This window comes from Nylanderia fulva, unplaced genomic scaffold (genome assembly GCF_048542155.1).
Source record: "Nylanderia fulva isolate GAGA-0341 unplaced genomic scaffold, ASM4854215v1 Scaffold2, whole genome shotgun sequence".
Lineage (NCBI taxonomy): Eukaryota > Metazoa > Arthropoda > Insecta > Hymenoptera > Formicidae > Nylanderia > Nylanderia fulva.
In genome coordinates this window covers 7,087,902-7,108,474 of record NW_028190263.1, presented here as the reverse complement: position 1 = coordinate 7,108,474, position 20,573 = coordinate 7,087,902, and the positions used below count along the sequence as shown (strand labels likewise).

At 35.5% G+C, this 20,573-nt stretch overlaps 1 protein-coding gene across 7 annotated transcripts in view; it reads right to left on the bottom strand.

Moving 5' to 3' along the window:
* Positions 1-1,809: 1,809 nt before the first annotated feature.
* LOC114942845 (RNA-binding Fox protein 1) overlaps positions 1,810-20,573 on the bottom strand; it is a 267,417-nt gene continuing 248,653 nt past the window's right edge. For 5 of the 7 annotated variants that reach the window (XM_029318296.2, XM_029318298.2, XM_029318295.2 and 2 more), the window contains 5 exons: positions 19,516-19,579; positions 18,637-18,663; positions 10,253-10,419; positions 8,410-8,473; positions 1,810-7,800 (listed from right to left, as the gene is read on the bottom strand). In XM_029318296.2, coding sequence (XP_029174129.1) covers positions 7,756-7,800; positions 8,410-8,473; positions 10,253-10,419; positions 18,637-18,663; positions 19,516-19,579 — 367 coding nt within the window. In that variant the 3' untranslated portion in view covers positions 1,810-7,755. Of the gene's footprint in view, positions 7,801-8,409; positions 8,474-10,252; positions 10,420-17,580; positions 17,602-18,636; positions 18,664-19,515; positions 19,580-20,573 lie in introns of all 7 variants that reach the window. The other 2 variants (XM_029318294.2, XM_029318297.2) reach the window with 2 other exon arrangements.

Below are 20,573 nucleotides of genomic sequence, written 5' to 3'. Positions count from 1 at the left end.
TAGCATTCCATGCGGTTTCCGTGAGAGAACACCGTCACTTGCGTCGACTAGTTCGTTATTCATATATTCCTTGTCGTTTGTGCCATAAATTTCTGCCGCCCTAAAAAATACTGCATATGTATTAATCGCGAGGATCCTGTCTGCGAACGCTTATCTTACTTTTAACTCAACATGTTACCATTCTATCTCATCTCACGCTACGTTAGACTCGACATCATGAATGTTTAAGACGTCAAGTTGCATTTTGCACGTATTCGAGGCACGTGTACATGATAAATTACTTCGCGCACCGTTAAGCGATAGCTTTTAATTAGATTCTGAGAGAATATAATATTAAATTCAAATAGAATGTGGAGTAATAAGAGTCGAGCGCAAAAAGAGTAGACGCAATTCAATTATGTAGAAATCTTCTTTAATTATAACGAACGTTTCGGTCCTTTCGTTGGATCAGCTTCAGCAGTTCAGGTGACAAAAAGGCATACATTCATTTATCTTGACCTTCAGTTCTCAACATCAGCCGCTTTCGTCTTTGGTAAACCTTCTATCGACTCCACCCATTAATATACATTGAAAAAATCCATGTACTCTTGTATGTAAATTACTTGTTCAAAACTGGAAAAATTACTTAATTATCACTGTAATTTTTTCCATATTTTTAAAGTGAAAATACATATTAATGTAAAAATATATGTACAATATAGGTAAAATTACTATTTTGCAAAAATCACTTGTAATTTTAAATTTAATATTTTACTTTATTGGGGAACTTTATTTTATAAGCATGTATCCATTTTATTTATAACATTTTATAGCACTTATACATAGCATTTCCTATGTGTAATTCTATGTTCACAGTGGAATATTTTTACTTTTGAAAATATATAAGAATATATTTCATATGAATACATATAATGTGTAATCTTCCATATGAGTAGCAATTTTGCATAATTATCTTGGGTAGAAAAAACCCAGCATAATCATGTAATTTTACACAAATATTTCTTTCGGTGTATGAAAAGATTAATCCGAGATGATGGAATATTATTGTAAAGCTAGAGGCAATATAAAATTTACTAGAAAATAGAAAAAAATAAAGATAATACTTATCAGCGATCACAAATGAGATGAAAAACAAAGTTCAAAACACGTATACGTCATACTGTTAGTTATGTACAAAAAATAACGACAAATTGTTAAGTAGCAATAGACACTACATAAGATTATATGATCAGATTGATCAGAAATGTTTAAACAAAAAATTTAAAAAATAATCTAAATCGAACAAAATGATACGGAATGTCTTATATCACATTATAATACTTATTAGCAAAAATTTAAAAGCTCCACGCGTCTCCATGTCTTCTCTTATTTTTCGTTTTTTCTCTTTTTTAATTGTATAATATTGCCTTTAACTTTCACAATAATGTTCGATTATCTCGAATTAATTTTTAAGTTTTTTAACGCGGCTAGAATAGATAAGAGGCTTACTAAAGACAAAAGCTAATGGCGATTTAATTTAATGGAATTGAAAGTAAAGACAAATAAAACTTGTTTCATTATTTGAATTATTGACGATAAAAAAAAAAGGATTGAAAAATTCATCATACTTGAAGAAAACTTCTATATAATTTAATTGCGTCTACTTCTTACGTTCAGCTCTTATTAGCTGCTTATTTAAATTTTTATATTTAATATATTTGAGCCTTTTCGTTTTGTTTGTCTAATCTAATATTAAATATTTCTCTTTCTCTCTCTCGATAAGTGCGTAGGTATATAGGTATGAAAGCAACGCACGAAAGAACACGATGATTTATTTGAAAAATATTTAATAATAAACATTGACAATATACAGAGAAAATACGCCATAAGAAGTCGCTATGGGATTAATAGAACCTAACAACTGGTCCAGACTTACAAAATATCATCAAATCAGACAATGATAAAGGTGTCACAAGTCACACCTTATATTCCTATCAATATTTCGCAAATAAAGTTTATCAAGTTGATCAGATATTCTTACTCTCTCTCTCTCTCTCTCTCTCTCTCTTTCTCTCTTATATATCTTTCTTTTTATTCTTTTACAGATTTTCATTCATTTCCTGCGAATTCGCTGTCATGTAACGAACTCTCGGTAGCATAAAATCACTTACGTGTATCAGGGGAGGATGGGGAAGTTCGCAAAGAGATACAGAGGCATCCCCAAACGGCGTTTCCTTCTCTTTGCGGATTTTTTTTTTTACATTTGCGACAGAAGCGAAAAAACAGATGGCGATTAGCTGTTTATTTTTCTCAGTGAATCTCACCGGGCATTTTTCCTCATTTGTTACTTTGTCTTTGTGCTACCTTACTAACGATAATTAATTCGTGCTCTTGATTTCACCAATCCGTGGAGAAGGGTACGAGTTTCTCGCTCACATTCATCACACATCAACACAAACATACACAATATAATTTCACATCACACGTACAGATACATTGAACTTTACACACGCACACGCGTCGCTAGAAATATCATTAATAATAACGCCCTAATGTCATGAAACATCCCTCATTTATTTTTCTTTTTTTTTTTTTCATTTGCAATAATTCGAAAAGAACGGCACGGCGCTGCCGATGATGCGGACCGGTTCGAGACAGTTTCGCTTTGGGACATCAGTCGCGGAGATTTATATATATTCTCTCTTTCTCTCGTGCCGGACGATCGCACGACGATCGCCAGAAAGATCCTCCGGCAGCGCCCTGCTCAAATACCTAGGATATGTTGCTTGTAAGATGTGTCATTACGTAGTCATGTATTCATCTAGATTCATTTAAAAATCCCTTTACGGTATTTATATCGTTAATTAATAATTATACGTATATAACGTACGGTGCGTATCATTGAATTATTTTACATTGCGCGAAAAGATCCACTAGCTCTGGATCTCGTCGTTATTTCGACGAGGGTAAATTAATTATTGGTGATGAATTCACAGGGGTGGATTTTCTCGGGATTTCGTTTGACGTCCGTAAGTTCGCCAGGATCGAAGAACCGATCTCTAAATCATTTTGCAATCCATATATTAGAGCGTGTTTTTTTTTAGATATTACAATTCGAAATATGGATGTGAAATATTGCTTGGAAACGAGTTCTTCGAACCAGAGTCGCTTAACGAAAGTCAGAGAGACCGAAATGACAGGATGATAAGATGTGTTGTGAAACACGAAAATATGTAAACGTGCAGAAATTCGGCAGAAGCTATTAAACTTTTTTTCGTAAATTATATTATCATCTAGATATGTGTGTCGCGTTCTTTAGTAGACAACGATGCTTTCGACAGTCGAAACATTTTTTTAATAATCCTCGTGAATTTTGTTTCCTTCCTTATTCCGATGGAAATATATAAAATACGATAAAGAAAATTTCGTTATCGCGTCAGAAGTTACACAACGGAATATTTTCTCATTCTAACAATAAAGGGAGAAACGAAAACACTAGAGAGTGAAAAGGAAGGGGCAGAAGAGAGCTGTTTTAGCCTCTATGAATCTCTATGATTCTATGAACATCTTGTACGATAGGCCTGTCGCAACAGTAAACGCGTATAAAGAAGAGAGGAAAATCGAAGAAAGTAAAAATTGTGCACATGTAATGAGGACAGGACGCGACGAACCCGCGAAAAAGAAAGTGTCTCGCACGGCTCCTCCGTCTCGCTAATTTGAGCTTGACTTATTACGCTAGCCACTAGTAGTAATAGCCTACCGATAAAGGTATCGATTACGAATAAGTATAAATTGTAATTACAGTGTACAATATACACAGGGAGATAAATCTCGCAGAATCTTTTCCATGCTCGTATTTTTACTCTCGCGCAAGATGCACAACTGCGAAAAATCTCTTTTTTTTTGTTCGAAAACGTATTCTCTTCGATCTTACTCCGATTCGATACAGTTTCCTTGTGCTGTCTTTTACACGGAAGAATGTGTGCATTATGAGAAACTGACGGTTTCTTCTTCTCATCGAATATCAGCCGTTACATCGTTCACGTAAAATAAGCACACGTTTCGTTTTCATTCGACAAGATCCGTGTCCGGTTTTACGTATTTAATTAATTAATTAATTATAATCTACGCTTATTAATTTAACGTTACGAGAATCATGAGTATGTCTGAGTGTGGTAGTTTCTTTTGTTTGCTTGCTTAATAAGTTCCTAAAAGTGCACGTTTCTCGGCACAATCTCTTCCTCCACGATCTTTGTGCTCGACAAAATCTAGTTGATCTATGTACACGTACACGACGCTCGCGAGGGAAAAAAAAAAGAATTGTCGTCATGCCTCGAGTATTCGAGCTTAGCCTAACTCTAGTTGAAGATTAGATTAAAACGTAACGACGGCCAAACTACATGCCGTACTTTCTAAAACATCTTTGTCATATTTGGCTATTTCTTATATCCTCGTTTTCCCCTTTTTTTTCGTCTTTCCTTACTTTACTTTTCAGTCACATTTGTTCTCATTCACCGTCCTCCATTCTTTTCGTACGCAACATATTATAGCGCAACATATCTTATTCTTACGTATAATATACGATAAATCTTCGCTTAACTATTAATTTAACAGAGATATCACTCATTCGACTCAGTGTGCGTACCATTTTTCCCTTTCGCGTTACTCCTAAATAGAGTATCTTTTACTTTCTGTATAGCGTACCGACATATCTACTCAATCAGGAAGCAGATATTGAGTGTCACGAGAAAAAAAGAAAGAAAGTTGATAATCGAGAACGCCGGCCTGAATAGAAAACGAAATTGATAGCACAATCGTATATATGAAAAGACAAACCATTTATAAATAAACTAGCAATACCAAGAGAACGAAAAATGGATGTATAAAAAGATTGTATGTATAAAAAGTTATGTGCGCATTTCAGCAAATAATTTTGATAAAATAAACAGCTCAAATGTGAAACACTATGTCATGTGTAACATACGATTCAATATCAAGATGCACGATGTCGACTATATCATTCTATCGCATTTTCCAAAATTAAAATTTAAAAAAAGAAAAAAAAAAAGAAAAGCATTCAATACAAAGTCTTTATTCATTTCGGCGTTTTCGATTATTCAACACATTTAGCTGTACCCAATCGTTTTTCGTGACAAGAGAAGACGAATTTCATTTTATAGACACGCGCGCATTTCTTCGATATTGAGAAACCGAAATGACATGCTGAGTATACAACGTCATGTTAAAGAGAGTATTCGCATAATATTGTTATTACCGGGTACAAAGGAAGTCCGACTTATTGTTAGCATCGCGGATCTTCATGGATTGATCTCATCTAAAAACCAAGTGAACGAACAACAAATAATTATGAATGAATATCGGCAATAATATTATTTAATTTAGATTATAAATAGTTTAATTTTATATGTAAAATAAACTTTTATATAAAAATGTGTGGATAAAAATTAATAACAAAATTAATAAAATAATTAATAATAAGTAATATTCGATTTGATCGTTCGTTTGGTCTTTATACGAGTCCTTTATTCAATTGCGTCGTCAAGCGCATATTCTACGAATCCTACCTCTATCTACATATTATTACTGTGCATTTGTTCATTGGCGTTGAGATTCTGTATTTACCGGTTATGACGTGAGTTTTGCTTAAGGTTAAAAAAAATTGTCATGTCTATTCAGTCGTTTAATTAAGGAATAACTAAGTGGTACAATGCACACTTCAATTTGATTATTGTACATGGTGAATTCATGTCGGAATCGAATTTCTCTCGAAAGAAAAAAGGCGTTGGTAAATACAAGTGTATTCGCTGCTCCAATGCATAATTCATTATTCGGATTATTATCAGTACGCGAGAAAGAGAATGAAATTATTGCAAAGTTTCTCTTGAACAAGTAACGATATTATAAAATTAAACATTCGGTTTCTTAAGTTTCTGAAAGTCTTAAATTTTACAATTTGTTTGAAAGAGATCTTTGCAGTCTTCTTTTTTTGCAAAACATATTTCATGTTGGTTTTAAAATAATAGAATATCCAAGATAGATAGTTTTAAGTCTAATTAATTGCGTTTTATATCTTTAATTTAGCATTCGAAAATGGAGCGAACAAATAGCGCGAAATGAGGATTCAGGGTCGACATGTTGATCGAATTTTAGAAAATAAAAATCGAAGCTTTGCGTGAAATTATACATAAATGAAACTGTTTTGACTAGACCCTATGCAATTAAAAATTCGGTATACTGTTTCAGAGGTCTAAGCGGTTCTTCTCTTTGTCCTATTTCGTCTCCGTTCGCCATTCTCTAGTTTACTGAGAACAGAGCTTATTTCACAATTCTACGCATACACACGCGCGCAAAAGCGCATACATACATATTTGGCATAGAAACCCTACCGGTCACATGAATGCCTTTGTTTCTTCCTAGAGGTCGTTTTTTTTTCCTTTTTCTTTTTAACTAGCTACCTAAGGATTTCGCTTTTCCGGATCACCGTGTGCCGGTTCGCGTCGACTGAAGTCGTCAGTGTTTCGCTGCCATTTAGCAGAAAATTTCATCTTGCGCCATTTATGCGCGTATTTATGTCATAAAAAGTTAGACTGTGTACTCATTTCATAATAATTGTTGGTTTTCGGTAGTTGCATACATTTGTTCATCTTATTAATTTAAATTGTTAAGTATTAATAGCATTATTCCCATATAATTAATTCTATAATAAACTATATGAAAAAAACTGAATTATTTATAAAATTATTGTTTATCTTGCTAAGTGAATCATGTGCACAAGAGTCGTTTTATTATGATATTTGTGCGAAATGTTCAACGCCTTTCCTTCAGCATTAATTTAGACTATAAATACAAACAAATATCGCAACATTGACATAAATAGAAATAATTACAACATATGTGTTCAGCTATATTACAACTAGTTCAATAAATGAGCAAATTTGCACAAACGATACATGATATTGGTGCGTGACAACATTAATATTAGTGTCATTTACAGAATCTACAAACAGAAATAGAAAGAGATGTAACTATTTCCAGTTTACATTCCGTTTAGCAATTCTTGATTTTTTATTCATTAAAACACTAAGATACTAAATATAATTCTCAAAAAAACGTATGCAGCAAATATGTTCACGATGTTATTATCAAAAATAACTTTAAACTTAGCAAAAAATTCGAAAAAAATACAATAAATACATGTTAATTTTGCATTACATCAATTTATTGAAATACCAATTGATTAAATGGGACCAAGAAGGAGAGAGCAGACTCTATTGTTTTCATGTGCGAATGGCTGCTGGCAGGAAATTGATTAGGGGCGACTTCCCGCCGAACACGATACGACATTTCGATGCGCCGGCCTCGACACCACCCGTTCTGCGTTTACAGATTGATTTTTCTCGTCTATTTAGCTGTCGCTTATAAGTTTTCAAAGTTACAATACAATTTCAAGATTTAGACAATGTAGACGTCGCTTTGTATCATTGACAGCAGTTTCGCTTTGATCGAACGATTCTGGTTTCAATGATAATAATCTCCGTTTTCATCCCTTTACGATCTTGCGTCGCAAAACTGGGGAAGGTGGGAAGTAAAATCGACGAATGTTGCGGAGGGTCCAGGCTCGTCGCCTCGCTGGTGATCTCGATGATGGCAGAATGACGGTGATGATTGTGTCGACTTGTGTCTGGTCATGTTTTGCTTGAGTATAACACGGTATATAACTTGGAAGGCTCTCGCGCTCCGCTGTCAACGAGCCATTTAATATGGTGTGAACCTATTGTAGCCACTTCTGTACACTGTCGCCTGTAAAAATAAAATTAAAAATTTGTAAAGTACAATTCATCATAAAATACAAATAGTTGAAATTCATTAAAATATCAAATAAATTCATTGTTTATATAATGAATGAACGTAGTCTGAAATTGATACATTTTTGTGAATTAACAAAATGGCAAATTAAAAATATATTCAACGTATCATTGAGTTTATCGGCTATTGAGTTTATGATTAAATTTTCACATATTACATTATATTATGCAATTCGTTTGTTCATCGTTTATCGGCTACATAACTCGCGTTCGCATTGTAAATATATGAGAAGACGACGATAATATCACGAGAGCATCGTATTTAAGGATAATATCCGCGCAAATGGAAGAGCACGAATCATTAACTCTCGCCGTGACATAGTTTTCGTAAGTTGAAGATGCCGGGCATTAATAATTCATATGTGAATGAAACGCGGCGAGAAGGGCTTTTCCGTCCGTTATTTATAGCGTAATAAAGGAGTGGCTCTATTCTCTCCCGTAAATAGGTGGAATACGGCCCGGTAAAATCTACGCGCGGGCCATTTAACGCTACTCCCGTTAAGTGAAAAATCGTAAAGTATACGTAATCGAAGCTGTTTCTTACCCCATAACCCGCCACAGGTCCAATGCCGTGTCCGAGGTAAGGATCGGCGTATTCACGCCCGTAACTAAAAGGACATAAAGAGAGTTCACTATTAATAAAATGAAATTTCTTTCCAATCCACTGAAAATCGGACGACTTTCTACCATATTATAAAAAAATCTTCCGATTTTTCACGGGAAAAATGTAAATGAGAAATGGAAATTTTATTTTATATAATTTTATATAATACATATAATTAATATAAATATATATACTTTAAATTAAATAATTAAATTAAATAATTTTACTTTATTTAAAATGCAAGATACGAACGTAAAACGAAATGCAAATTTTAAGATTTCTCAGGAGCAGTTTTTTCTGGACTTTCGGCAGGACTATTGGAACGGATTTGGATTTCGTGAACGTATCTGCGACTCCTTAGAGCTCGTCCACGACGTGCGGAAGTTCTGCAAGGAATGTACTAATTGTGTTAGGTTTTGCGATAATTGATATCTCTTTTAACAGATTAATTATTTCGTTAGCTTGAAGGGATTGAGAAAAAGATAAAAAAGAGAGATGTAAGAAAGAATAAAGGATAGTGATTAGTTAGATAGCGATAGCATGTATAAATATCAAGAATATTGGGCAATCGCGATGTTCAATACATGATATATACATCTCGACCTCACTCTCGTAATGGGGTCGAGCTGATGACTTCGAAACCCGATGACCCTAAATCTATACATATGTGTATGCATATCAATGCAAATGAGTCTGATGCATGCTGGCCACAAATAGCTGGAAAATCATAGCCCTTCGTGTTAATAATGAAAATGTTAGATAATTGATGTAAAAAAGTGAGGTCGAGAAATTATGTATGGAAATACTACTAAAAATATTTAAAATCGTATAATTCTTCGAATAATGTTATCGATTTAACAATAGCTTATTTTCATATCTTACGTCTTGTCACGAAATAGATATCTCTCTCTAAAATGCATACTATTATATTAGATAATTTCATCTCAGGATAATATAACGATTTAAAAATACCAAGTATCAAAGTGGCAAAGAAATATTATTATAGCAATGCAACGCGAACGTTGCATAGTGTGCCAAATATATATTACAATGATGCAACAAGCGCTATATAACGCGTCATAAATAATTCATACGAAATAAATTAAGCAGGAATTTCAAAGGAAGAATCTAGAAATCTTATAAGACAAGCGCGTGAATTTCTGCGAAAAGTATTCGCGAAAGCTCCCTTTCTCGAGAATGATAAAGAGATCAACAATTTTTCTTTCCATTTCTTCGAAGAACATACAATTCGTCCTAGATTTAGCAACCCCTGTTCGATCGATTTTTGACCAAATTATATTCCCCGTTCAATTTTAGATATCCTTAATTTATTAAGAATATTTTAATTTAATTTAATTCAATTTAAATTTAATTGATTAACAAAAAGCTGAGGCATTGCTAAATCTGGGATATCCTATACGAGTGGAAGGAAAAAAGAGAAAGATCCCGGAAAGGACTCAGTGAGGAGAATATATACACATATATGAGGGTGTTTCAACAATTTTTCTTGCCCTTTGCGGAGCTTTTCATTTCTTCAGAAACACATACGATTTGTCCTAGATTTAACAACCCCTTTGAATTTTAAATATCCTTACTATTTCTAAAGTAAAAGCTCACAGGATACATAGAAACAAAGCTGGGGCATCGTTAAATCTGGGACATCCTGTGCGAGTGAAAGGAGAAAGAGAGATAGAGAGAGAGAGAGAGGTCCCGGAGAGGACTCGGTGAGGAGAATATACACATATGAGGGTGTTTCTCGGGCGAGAACGTGGTGTGCACTTACCCCGCGACTGCGGCATATCCTGCGACCGGCTGTGCCGCAGCTGCAGCTGCGCCGTATGCGCGCGCAGCCACCGCCGTGTAGGTCGCTGCAGCTGCGTATGTAGCCTGCTGCGCCGTTGATAGGGGTGTCTTCAACAGGGGTGACGCTGCGGCCGCCGCTGCCGCGGCCTGAAACAACAACCATGACCCGCCATGCAAGGCTCAAGCAAGCTCAAAGACAGACAGAGAGGATGGTCTGAGCGAGAAACGATACTAAAGTATGTACGTAAGGTCGTTCCTAGAGAGGCCCGCGTTGTTGCACACAGAAAACGTTAAGGGAAGCTCCAATTCCATGGGGGGATGATAACGATTGAGGCGGCGACTGGGAAGGAGATGCGTACATGTGTGTTGAAACAAATGTAAATTAATAGGTTGAGGGAAGGGAGGCGCAAAAAAGATGCGCTCGAAATTTTAGTCACGAAAACCAGACAAGATATTATGCACACGCAATGTTCCACTGTAATTACTTTATAAGTACTATAGAAATTGAAATTAAAAATTTTTAATGCATACGCATTTCTTTTTTTTTTTTTTCTTCAATCGCAGCCTCAATTGATTTGTCGGGTATAAGAAATACGGAATGTGCTAATTAAAACAGTTTGTACATATATTAAGTATAAGCGTATCGGAAGAAAGATTAAGTGAAAGATTATATCAGCATATGTAATCTTACTGTGCGATAAAAAAGCTTTCAAGACTATTAAAGAACTTGAGATTATATCGGCTTTAATTTTCATGTTTACAATTGCTATCATAATCGTTATCATAATCGTTCTCTCGGTCATTACGTCAAATGTTTTTTGAAATTGAGAAATATTTTTTATCCTGCTGCATAACATCACATTATACTGTTAATTCAACACTATTAAACTTTATTATAATTATTCCGTTTACGTTTCGCAGTGAAATATTCTCAATATATTTTTGAAATTTATCTCGACACAAAACTTTCGAAATAAATGGAATTTACTACTGTTTGAACTGTTAACGTTTTCTATGTGCAACCATTGCTATGTAAAACGCATCGGCGTTATCCACTACGACATCAATAGAACAGCGAGAGATGTAATGGGGAGTGAAACATTCTCGGGTTTGTGAAAAAAAAATGTCAAAAAAAATGTACGAAAAAAATGGTCGGTGACCTTTACATCGTATTTCACTCGCTGTTTTAAAAATGTCAGTGTAGGGATATTTAAACATTTCGAGCACATGACTAACCGTGACACTCGAAGTTGTAGTTTGTAAAACAAGCTCCGAGGGGTATATTTTATTTACAAGGAACATGATCCGGATCGAAAACTGATGATATCCAATTTACGATACCAAGCAACTATCACCGATTATTTTAATACGAACATTCCAATTTCTAATTATAAGTTCTAAATACAGAAACGTAGACTAAAAAATTAAGAAAATTTCTTACTACTAATTTGATATCAAACCATCTCTCGTACATTAAATGTGTGCCAGATGTGTGAGAAAAATTATTCTATCTTTGCAACGCGCGTTTTATTTTGTTATTCTCTCTAAATTAAATAACCCATGAAATAATAAAATGAATGAATAAAGAAATGTGAAAAAATGTCATGCAACATGAAGACTCGTGAAAATAGCCACGGTGCAAGGTAAAAAATATTTGGGAAACGGAGCGTAACGACAAATATATGAAATATAGAGAAAAATTGAAGTGACGAGATGGATTAAGGACCGATCGTTTTTCTTAATCTCGAAGCAGATACGCCGATGAGGTGGACACCCATCTAACAATGTTGTTAATTTTCCAAAGTAATCTCGAACAAATATACTCCCATTTCGCTTGAATAAGCAAACCATAAATGAAATAGAATTTAGCTATCGAAATTGGCAAAGCGCTCGAAAGGCAGAGAGATAGAGAGAGAGAGAGAGAGAGAAGAGCGTTTGAAGAAAATTCCTGATACAACAATAATTAATCCCTGATCTAATAAATCGATTAAATGCTATATAATTATATTGTACCGCAGATACAATAAGTAAATTCTCTCTCGGGTATTTCTCGACAAAAGCACTATCCGCAGTTATGTGATAGTTATGAGCAACTGCGGTATTTCAATATCGAAGTTCGCAAATGTGTTTAACACGAAAGCTTCACCCCGTTCTACGCAGCATCTCGAATCCCCCACACGAAAGAGGAGGATTTATGCCCGATGAAGATGGGGCTTTCGAGCGCGCCGAGGGATGATGGCGGAAGATCTACGCGCATGCATCTAGAATGTGCAATCTGATATACCAATGTACATGTATCCATTTCGCGACAACATAATACCCGCGCACTCAGCCGCTCGCGATTTCCATGACATTTGCATTCGCCCGTTTGACGACATAAACCCAAATGCAATTTGCTCATCGTCGTTATAAGAACGCTCTACGAAAGCCTCATATTTTAAGCTCAATTATATTATCGGTCTCGGATCCTTAACTTTTCCTCTGTCAAGTTACGTAATTATGCGCAATGTCAAGTTCGTATTTCTTTAATACGCGTCACAAATCAAATTTATATGGAAATGTCAAAGTATATGCATTATACATAATTGTAACAGAATAATCGCGAATGTTAACTAGAATATTTAATGGAACTCTTCGTCTTCTCAAGTAGATTTTTCTTCGAGTTAAATAAGTTTTTAAATATTTTACGTTGAGAACTTAGTTTTGAAAGTAGATGCAGAATAATTAAAGATCGCCAAGTTGTACGAGGGCAAATTTGTCAAAAATTTTGTGCTTAGTTGATATATCTGATATTGTTGGAATTTAAGTCGAGAAAAAAATATTATATAGATTAATTATCGTGTACTTTAAAATTAACAAAGAACGAGGCAAAAAAAAACTGCAAGAACCGTCCGTTCGCATTAATCAGTAAAGTTCGTTATTTCGTAATAAGAGCAAACAATATAAAAAACGGTATTGTAGAAATTTTCTAGATCTTGTCGTTCGTAATTATGAACAAATGTCGTAAGTATTGTTCACTACTCGTACTAATTAGTCAGCTTTATTATCGGATGGTTAACAAAGAAACGATGATGAAAAAAAAGTTCAATTCTGAAATATACGCTCATCCATCCATAAATTCTTTGATAACTATAAAATTATAATTTTCACCAAACGGAAGAATATCTAATAGTTATCGAAATGACAAATAAAAAGAGCTAGTTTTTAAAGCTAATTCGATTTTTTTTAAATATTAATTTAAAGTTTGATTATTGAAAAATAATGTTTAGAAAAATGTGATTTTTGTTAAAAAGGCATGCAAATTGACCATGAAGATTAGAAATACCCTTTTGTATCGATAAATTAATGCGATGTAAAATTTTTAAAAGCTTTATATATCGGATAAGCATCGAAAGCAAAAAAAGTCTGATAATTTTGAACATCGTAGCAAAAATATACGCTCATCCGTCCATAAATTCTTTGATAAATATAGAATTATAATTTTCACAAAATGAAAGAATACCTAATAGTTATCGAATTAATAAATAAAAAGATCTAGCTTTTTAAGCTAACTTTATTAAAAAAATATTAATTCAAAGTTCAAATTATTGAAAAATAATTAAAAAAATTTGATTTTTTTTAGACATGCAAATTGACTATGAAAAGTAGATAGAACCACCCTTTTCTATCGATAGATCAATGCGGCGTAAAATTTGTAGAAGCCTTATAGTATATCGGATAAGCATCGAAAGCAAAAAAAGGTGTAATAATTTAGACCGTCTAAGCGAAAATAACGGCTTGCAAGCGCGAATTGGCTGACCAGCTCACGTATCGCGACGAAAACACGATTCCGTCGGCGCCAGAAACTTTCGGCGGTCAGGAGCGGGTTGTTATTCGACGTTTTGTCGCGAAAAAAGACGGCGAAGGGCGACGCGAGCTATTTTGCCACCGGGAAGAAAACAGGACGACGTATTGCGAGCGGAACGAGAGGCGCCAGGTCGCTCCGGATTTTCTTGGACGGAATCGCGTTTCTCGGCCGAAAGTTTCCAAAACACACCGCAAAGCATTGTCGATACGATACACAATCCCTTCTACCGAAGAATAAGAATTATGCAATCCTTTTTCGAGTCGCGACTGATAAGCGAGACAACTTGAGGATCGAGATATCATCGAAAACAACGGCAACAATAATTCCTGCTCGCGAGAGAATCCAATTTCCGGGAGCAGCCAACCGGAGGAAATGTCGAGAGATCGCGGCAAAAAAGCGGATTCGCGTGCGAGACCAGTGATTAGCTTTTTATCTCGCGATTGGAGAAGACCGCAGTTACGTCCGATTCAGCATCCCCGGACTAAGGGAAAACTTTTTCTCTCCGAGTCTCTGCGAGAGTCCTCCCTTCGCTTTCTTCCCATTCGCGTTTGTTTCCGAACCGGCCTGTTAAATGGTGCACCGCGAAACCGCAGACACGAAAAACCCCTGTTTATATTGCGGCTCGCGAATAAAACGTTTAACGATTAGCAGATTCAATTCCGATAGAAGATTGCCGAACGTTTCGACGTTGAAAAAATACATATCGAGTCCGGTGATGTATCGCGATACAGATCATTATTTTAGCGTTTGTACAGCGTCTAATCGATTTTGATACCGGAAGAATATAGTTAATTCAATAGTAGAACATGTATGTATGTTTGCTTTGGATTTTTATCCTTCATTTTTCACTTAGTGTTTAAGTACGAGATAAAAGTTCCAATTTTCTATCTACGAAAAACATTCGGGCACACAAAAAAGCAAGAACATCCCTTTTCAATTACAGTACACAAACACGCGACCTAAATATACTATCAGCTTTTAGTTACGAGCGAGTCCGACGAGTCCTCAATTAAAGTTAACGAAAAGACTTTCGAAGTGTGTTTCGCGGACACGGCATTCCACCTGGAAAAGGAACGCAGATCCGACCGAATTGCAACCGAACGAACTAATTATCGCGAAACCGACGAAAGTTAAACAAGCCGTGAATTTTAACCCTACCGCGAAACTTTCCGCAACTTTCCTCCGTCCCGAGAGCTCGAGTTTCTCGGCTGCTATATACGCGAGGATGCGGAAAATCCATATAAATAGCTGGAATATTTTTGTATCGGGCCAATTTTGCCAAGTGTCGCGGATGACATTTCGCACGCAGAAACGACCGGGATAAACCCGTCAGTTGCTAAATGACGAGCGCTCTCCTTCGCCGACGTTGATTTACGGTGGCTTCTCGCAAAAGAAGAGGTCGGCAATTTGCCCATAAATTCTCCCGCGAATCAGGGGCCTTCTCTGTCATCGTGGCCGGCTGGTCGTCGAAATTCGACAGATTGAGTCCGTTCAAATTAGCCACGAAAAATCCTCCGCGATTCTCACAGCTTGTTTCGACAATTTATGACCCGACACGTTTAAGGACACGTTCTTTCATCGCGCTTTCCGAGCACGGATGTGTAAGAATCTTCTCTTTCCCGTCCCCAATTATATGATTAATGTGTCTCGCTAATTATACTTTAATATTATTTATTCACCGGATTCGTTTTTACGCTCGTGTGTTTCATTCAAAGAACAATTTTGAATTTTAATATTCGTAAATAAGAAGTTTTGCAAATTAATTCGTATAATACAGCTTATGATAATAATTAAAAAAATTAATAAAGGCTTTTATATAAAAACAATTTTTTTGGTGCAATACCAAGTAATTAAATAAATTTCTATAGTCAAGCATTATTTTTTAATATATATAAGTTCAGATTTTTCTAAAGAAGGCTTAAAAAATATTGAAACAAAAAGTTGTTAATAATAATAATTCAATGTTGCAAAAGTGAATCATTTTTATAATAGCGACGTAACGTTTCGATATTCAAAATAATTTTCCTCGCAAATGTCACGAAAATTCTTGAAGCAATGTATTTTCACGCCTCATAATAAGGCACTTGTGCAATAATACCATGATATTCCAAGATTCTTGAGACCGATATGTCAACGGTGTTCTCGTAAAGTAGCTATTCGTACGTATAATACGTCGACAAATACTCAATGCTCAATGATTTATAACTGCAAAACGACTTTTACTTTCATTTCCGCCAGCCCGCGATTGTTTGCCAAGCATTTGCCTGAGATTTAGAGGCATATTTATTTTCATATAATACAATTCCTCTCTTTGCATGTAACACACACACACACACACATGCGTAGAACGAGATATTATTTAATAAAAATCAATATTAATTTATACGAAATCAAAGTTCTAGATACGATAAAGTTTATCGCTTTTCTGCAATATTTACATCGATATACTCCGAAATAAATTATTAAAAAATAAATATGTATCTAAATAGCATTTTTCTCGTAATTTATAAGTAAATTAAAAATATATATACATAAAATTTATGTGATTAAATCGCTATTTATCGCTTTTCTGCAATATTTACATCGATATACTCCAAAATAACGTATTAAAAAAATATATATAAAATTCGTGTGATTAAGTGGCTGGCTATTTATCGCTTTTCCGCAATATTTACATCGATATACTCCAAAATAAATGATCAAAAAATAATAAGTAGATTAAAAAATATATATAAAAAGACTCGTGTGTGATTAAATGTTCAGAATAATTTCTGCAGCAGCTCGTTCGAGATTCACAGCTACGGTATTATTTAATTAAACAGATTATCGTACGGTTACTATCTACCTACACAGTACATAGTTTTCTATTCGCACGAAACCCGCCTACGCCATTTACTGCCCGCATAATACAAAGCTCCCGCGAAATTGAGAAACTTCAAACGAAACTTCACATTTAAATTGCGTGCATTTATCACAACGCTTACTCCACTCGCCTCCTATGACGGATTCTAGGTCTGTGCGACGCATGCTCTACTGATTGAAAAAGGCGACATTACATGCTCTCTCACGCTAATACCAATCGCAGACAACGAAAAAAAAGCGCAACATGGTCGGAGAGGAAAAACCTCATCGCGGCCAGAAACTCTTTTCTACAGCTCCCCTAAACGATCTTTCCTTCATGGAAAAAATTACAATGAGATTTTTTTTTTTTTATAGAAGGTAAATAGAAGGAAGGGTTTTTGTTTTAGCAAAAACGAATATTGAAGGGGACACATTTAACTAAATAATCTCCGAAAATCGGTGAGCACTTCAATCTTGCGAACAAACGGAGAAACATGGAAAATAAAAACAAAGAGAACAGACCAAAATAAAACAGAAGTAGTAGTAGAAGAAGAAGAAAAACGGGATGTATATAGATAAAAACAGACGGAGAGACGAACAGGCGGACCCTTAATTCCTACCTCCAGGGCGGGCGCTTTAGCCTGAAACACAAACGGCAAACCTGAAAAGAAATTCCGGAAGGAGAATTCCGGACGGCGAAAACACGAGCTCGAGTTTTTACGTGAGGGAGTTAAGCCCTCGTTAAACGAGTTAAAACTTCGTTTCCCGATGCAAACGCGAAAGTCCGTCCGTATGATTGGCGCGCATTAACGTTATCCACCTTCCAGTGACACTTTTTCTTAATCCTCGAAAGTATATGTACTCGTTGTGTGATTAATAATTATCTATTTAGATAGCCATATAAAATGTAGAGTGAAATAAAAATTGGGGAAAAAAAACAAGGAGGATAGAAAAGATGGGGTGAAAAGATGCATTTAGGCAACAAGATGCAACAAGATGCCGCGTAATTTTGATAGCAGAGTTCTCCCATGTAGATGAAAATATGAATTCTATTTTAAAACTGGAGCACTAAAGTTACAAATTTCATTGGAACACTGATTCTTTTTATTTTTCATTTGCGACGTATTTTTCTTATCGATCCCGTCATCTCTCATTAATGAGGATGATCTCTCGATGATCAGAGGCAAACAAAAAATTCGAGAGTGCTGTTCATTATTAATTAGCAATGATTTCCTCTCGTTAACTAGTTGTCAAGAGTCGATATTGGCGTCTGACAAATTGGTTTCGAAGGAAACATTAACCGAACGGGCGAATGTAAAATTCACGCGCGAATGCCGGAGACAGAGAGAGAGAGAGAGATGCTTTATCGGGGCAGAAATAATCATCTCGACGGTTTAGTATAGCGCGTCGAACGTGCACGCTTTTTTCCGATCAATGGTGCCGTCGGATGCATCGGGATTTTTGCGCGAATGAAACGAAAGGGAGAAATGGGGAGAAAGAGTGAAACGAAAAAAGGCAGGCGAAAAAATGAGATACAATGAGAATGGCGAAGAACGGTCGTAACACAATGTAAAACGCGAGATAGTGGTGGCGATAATTGTTATCGGTTTCTCTCTCGTATGTGTGTGTGTATGTTATGTGTGTGCAAGCCTGTGGCGAAATGTGTATCAACTAACGTCAGCTGTTGCTTGAGGCCATTCCAGCTAAACGGGTCCACCAAAAGGTGTTGCGGACTTTAGTCAAAATCTCTGCGTTCATTTGTCTCGTCTTACAAATACCGCGCCGTATTCCGCTTCCGGTGCACGCGGGAGTAAACGCGTTTCTCGTTTTCTTTGATTTCTCGCACGCGAATATTTACTCTGGAAAATATTGTACATTCGCAATTTTGCGCGAAGAATGATTGGCACGACGTTATACGATCGCGAGATATGAATTTTTAAAGAGTATTTTATCGCGGCGCGTTTAATTTCAACGCTATTCTTTGACGGATGTTAATTTCCACCTCTCTTTACAATGAAAATATGAAGGACATATTTTTAATCTGAAATTTTTTAAATATATTATATAATAATGCTTTTAATTTCGGAAAAATTCCATTTTCTAAAAAGATATTAAACATTTAAATAGTAAAATTCTGACAAACGCTTCTCTCTGACATTTTCGAAAAATGATCCGTGTGGAAAATTCATTCAAATACATCCAGCGAAGTTTCAATCAAAAATCGTGACGAAAGGCAAATTCTACATTTGCATTGTACGATCCCATGAAAATGAATAGCGTGTCCGATTAATTATGTTCGTTCCATGTTCCTTTCGTGTAACGTAACATAATGAAAACGTGTCAACGCGCACGTGAAGATTTGTTTTTCGATCAACAGCTGATTATCGCGCGATGGCGATCGCGGAATTGATTGATTATCCCTCCATCCGGAGCAAAACTCCAATCTTTGATTTAATTAAAAACCCATTTGTAACTCGCGCGTTTCGGTAGCTTTTCATGGTCGCGTGTACCGGAAGCGGAGAACAATTGTTGGTAAAAATCGAGAAATATCTCACCTGCAACCTGTAGTTGGGATCCTGTGTTGCTGCGTGCGCCGCGAGGAAGGGGTCGTAGTAAACACTGCAAAATAAAAATTATCAATAAGTAACGAGTATGGTTTATCCCGCTACTGGGGCTTCCTGTAGGATTATCGAATTTTCAATCTGCCGATTCTCTTTGTGCGAAATAATTAATGTTGCGCGCGAGCGAGTTGTCCAATTATTTACTTTGAAAAATTCAACACTTTTTAGTTTTATATATATATATATATTCCCTTTTAAAAAAACGCGCATTTGGGATAAACGTTTCGCGTAAAAAATTTTTTTTGGTCAACATTTAATATTTACCACGCGATAGAGAGATATTCGGTTAAAAGATTCAAAGAACTTTTAATCTTTTCGATTTAATAATGCACAACGCTCGTTTAATAGACATCGCGTATTAAACATTGCGCTCAGTCGACGATAAAATTGGAAATTCATTTCTGAAATACGATAATCTCGTCTCGCAGGATATAATGGTGGACGATAGTGGCGATAAACTTTGTTTCCCGCGACTATCCGGGAACGAAGTTTGTTTTATGCGCGAAGATCATAAATTATGTCGAGGAAAAAGTTGATTGCTTTATATTGCATCTGCTCAAAAGTATTCGCAATGGAATTAGTTTTATGAGTAGCTCGCTCCCATTATTACCCTCCTCCTCGTTGAAGAGATCGTTGTTAAAAGTCTATTTAACTTGGGTAAGTAATAATCTTGTTTTAAAAGACCGGGAGAAAAAAGCTTGTTGACTTTATGGGATGCGAATTCGCGCTCCATTTTAATTACACATTGCCAGGAATGGAAAAAGTTCAGAGACAAAGTATTATCACCCCCGCGATACGGGATGTTTTGTAAAATGTGAGCACAATTTTTTTTCTTTAGGTTGAAACTCAACGCATTCGAAAATTATAAATAAAAATTCGTGCAAACAATCGCCCTCTTCAAGTTTGTTTCAAGTTCGCTATTTGATAGTTAGAAACGCTTCAATTTATAATTATTTATCTTGAATACATCATCTCTTGCAAATGTCAGGAAA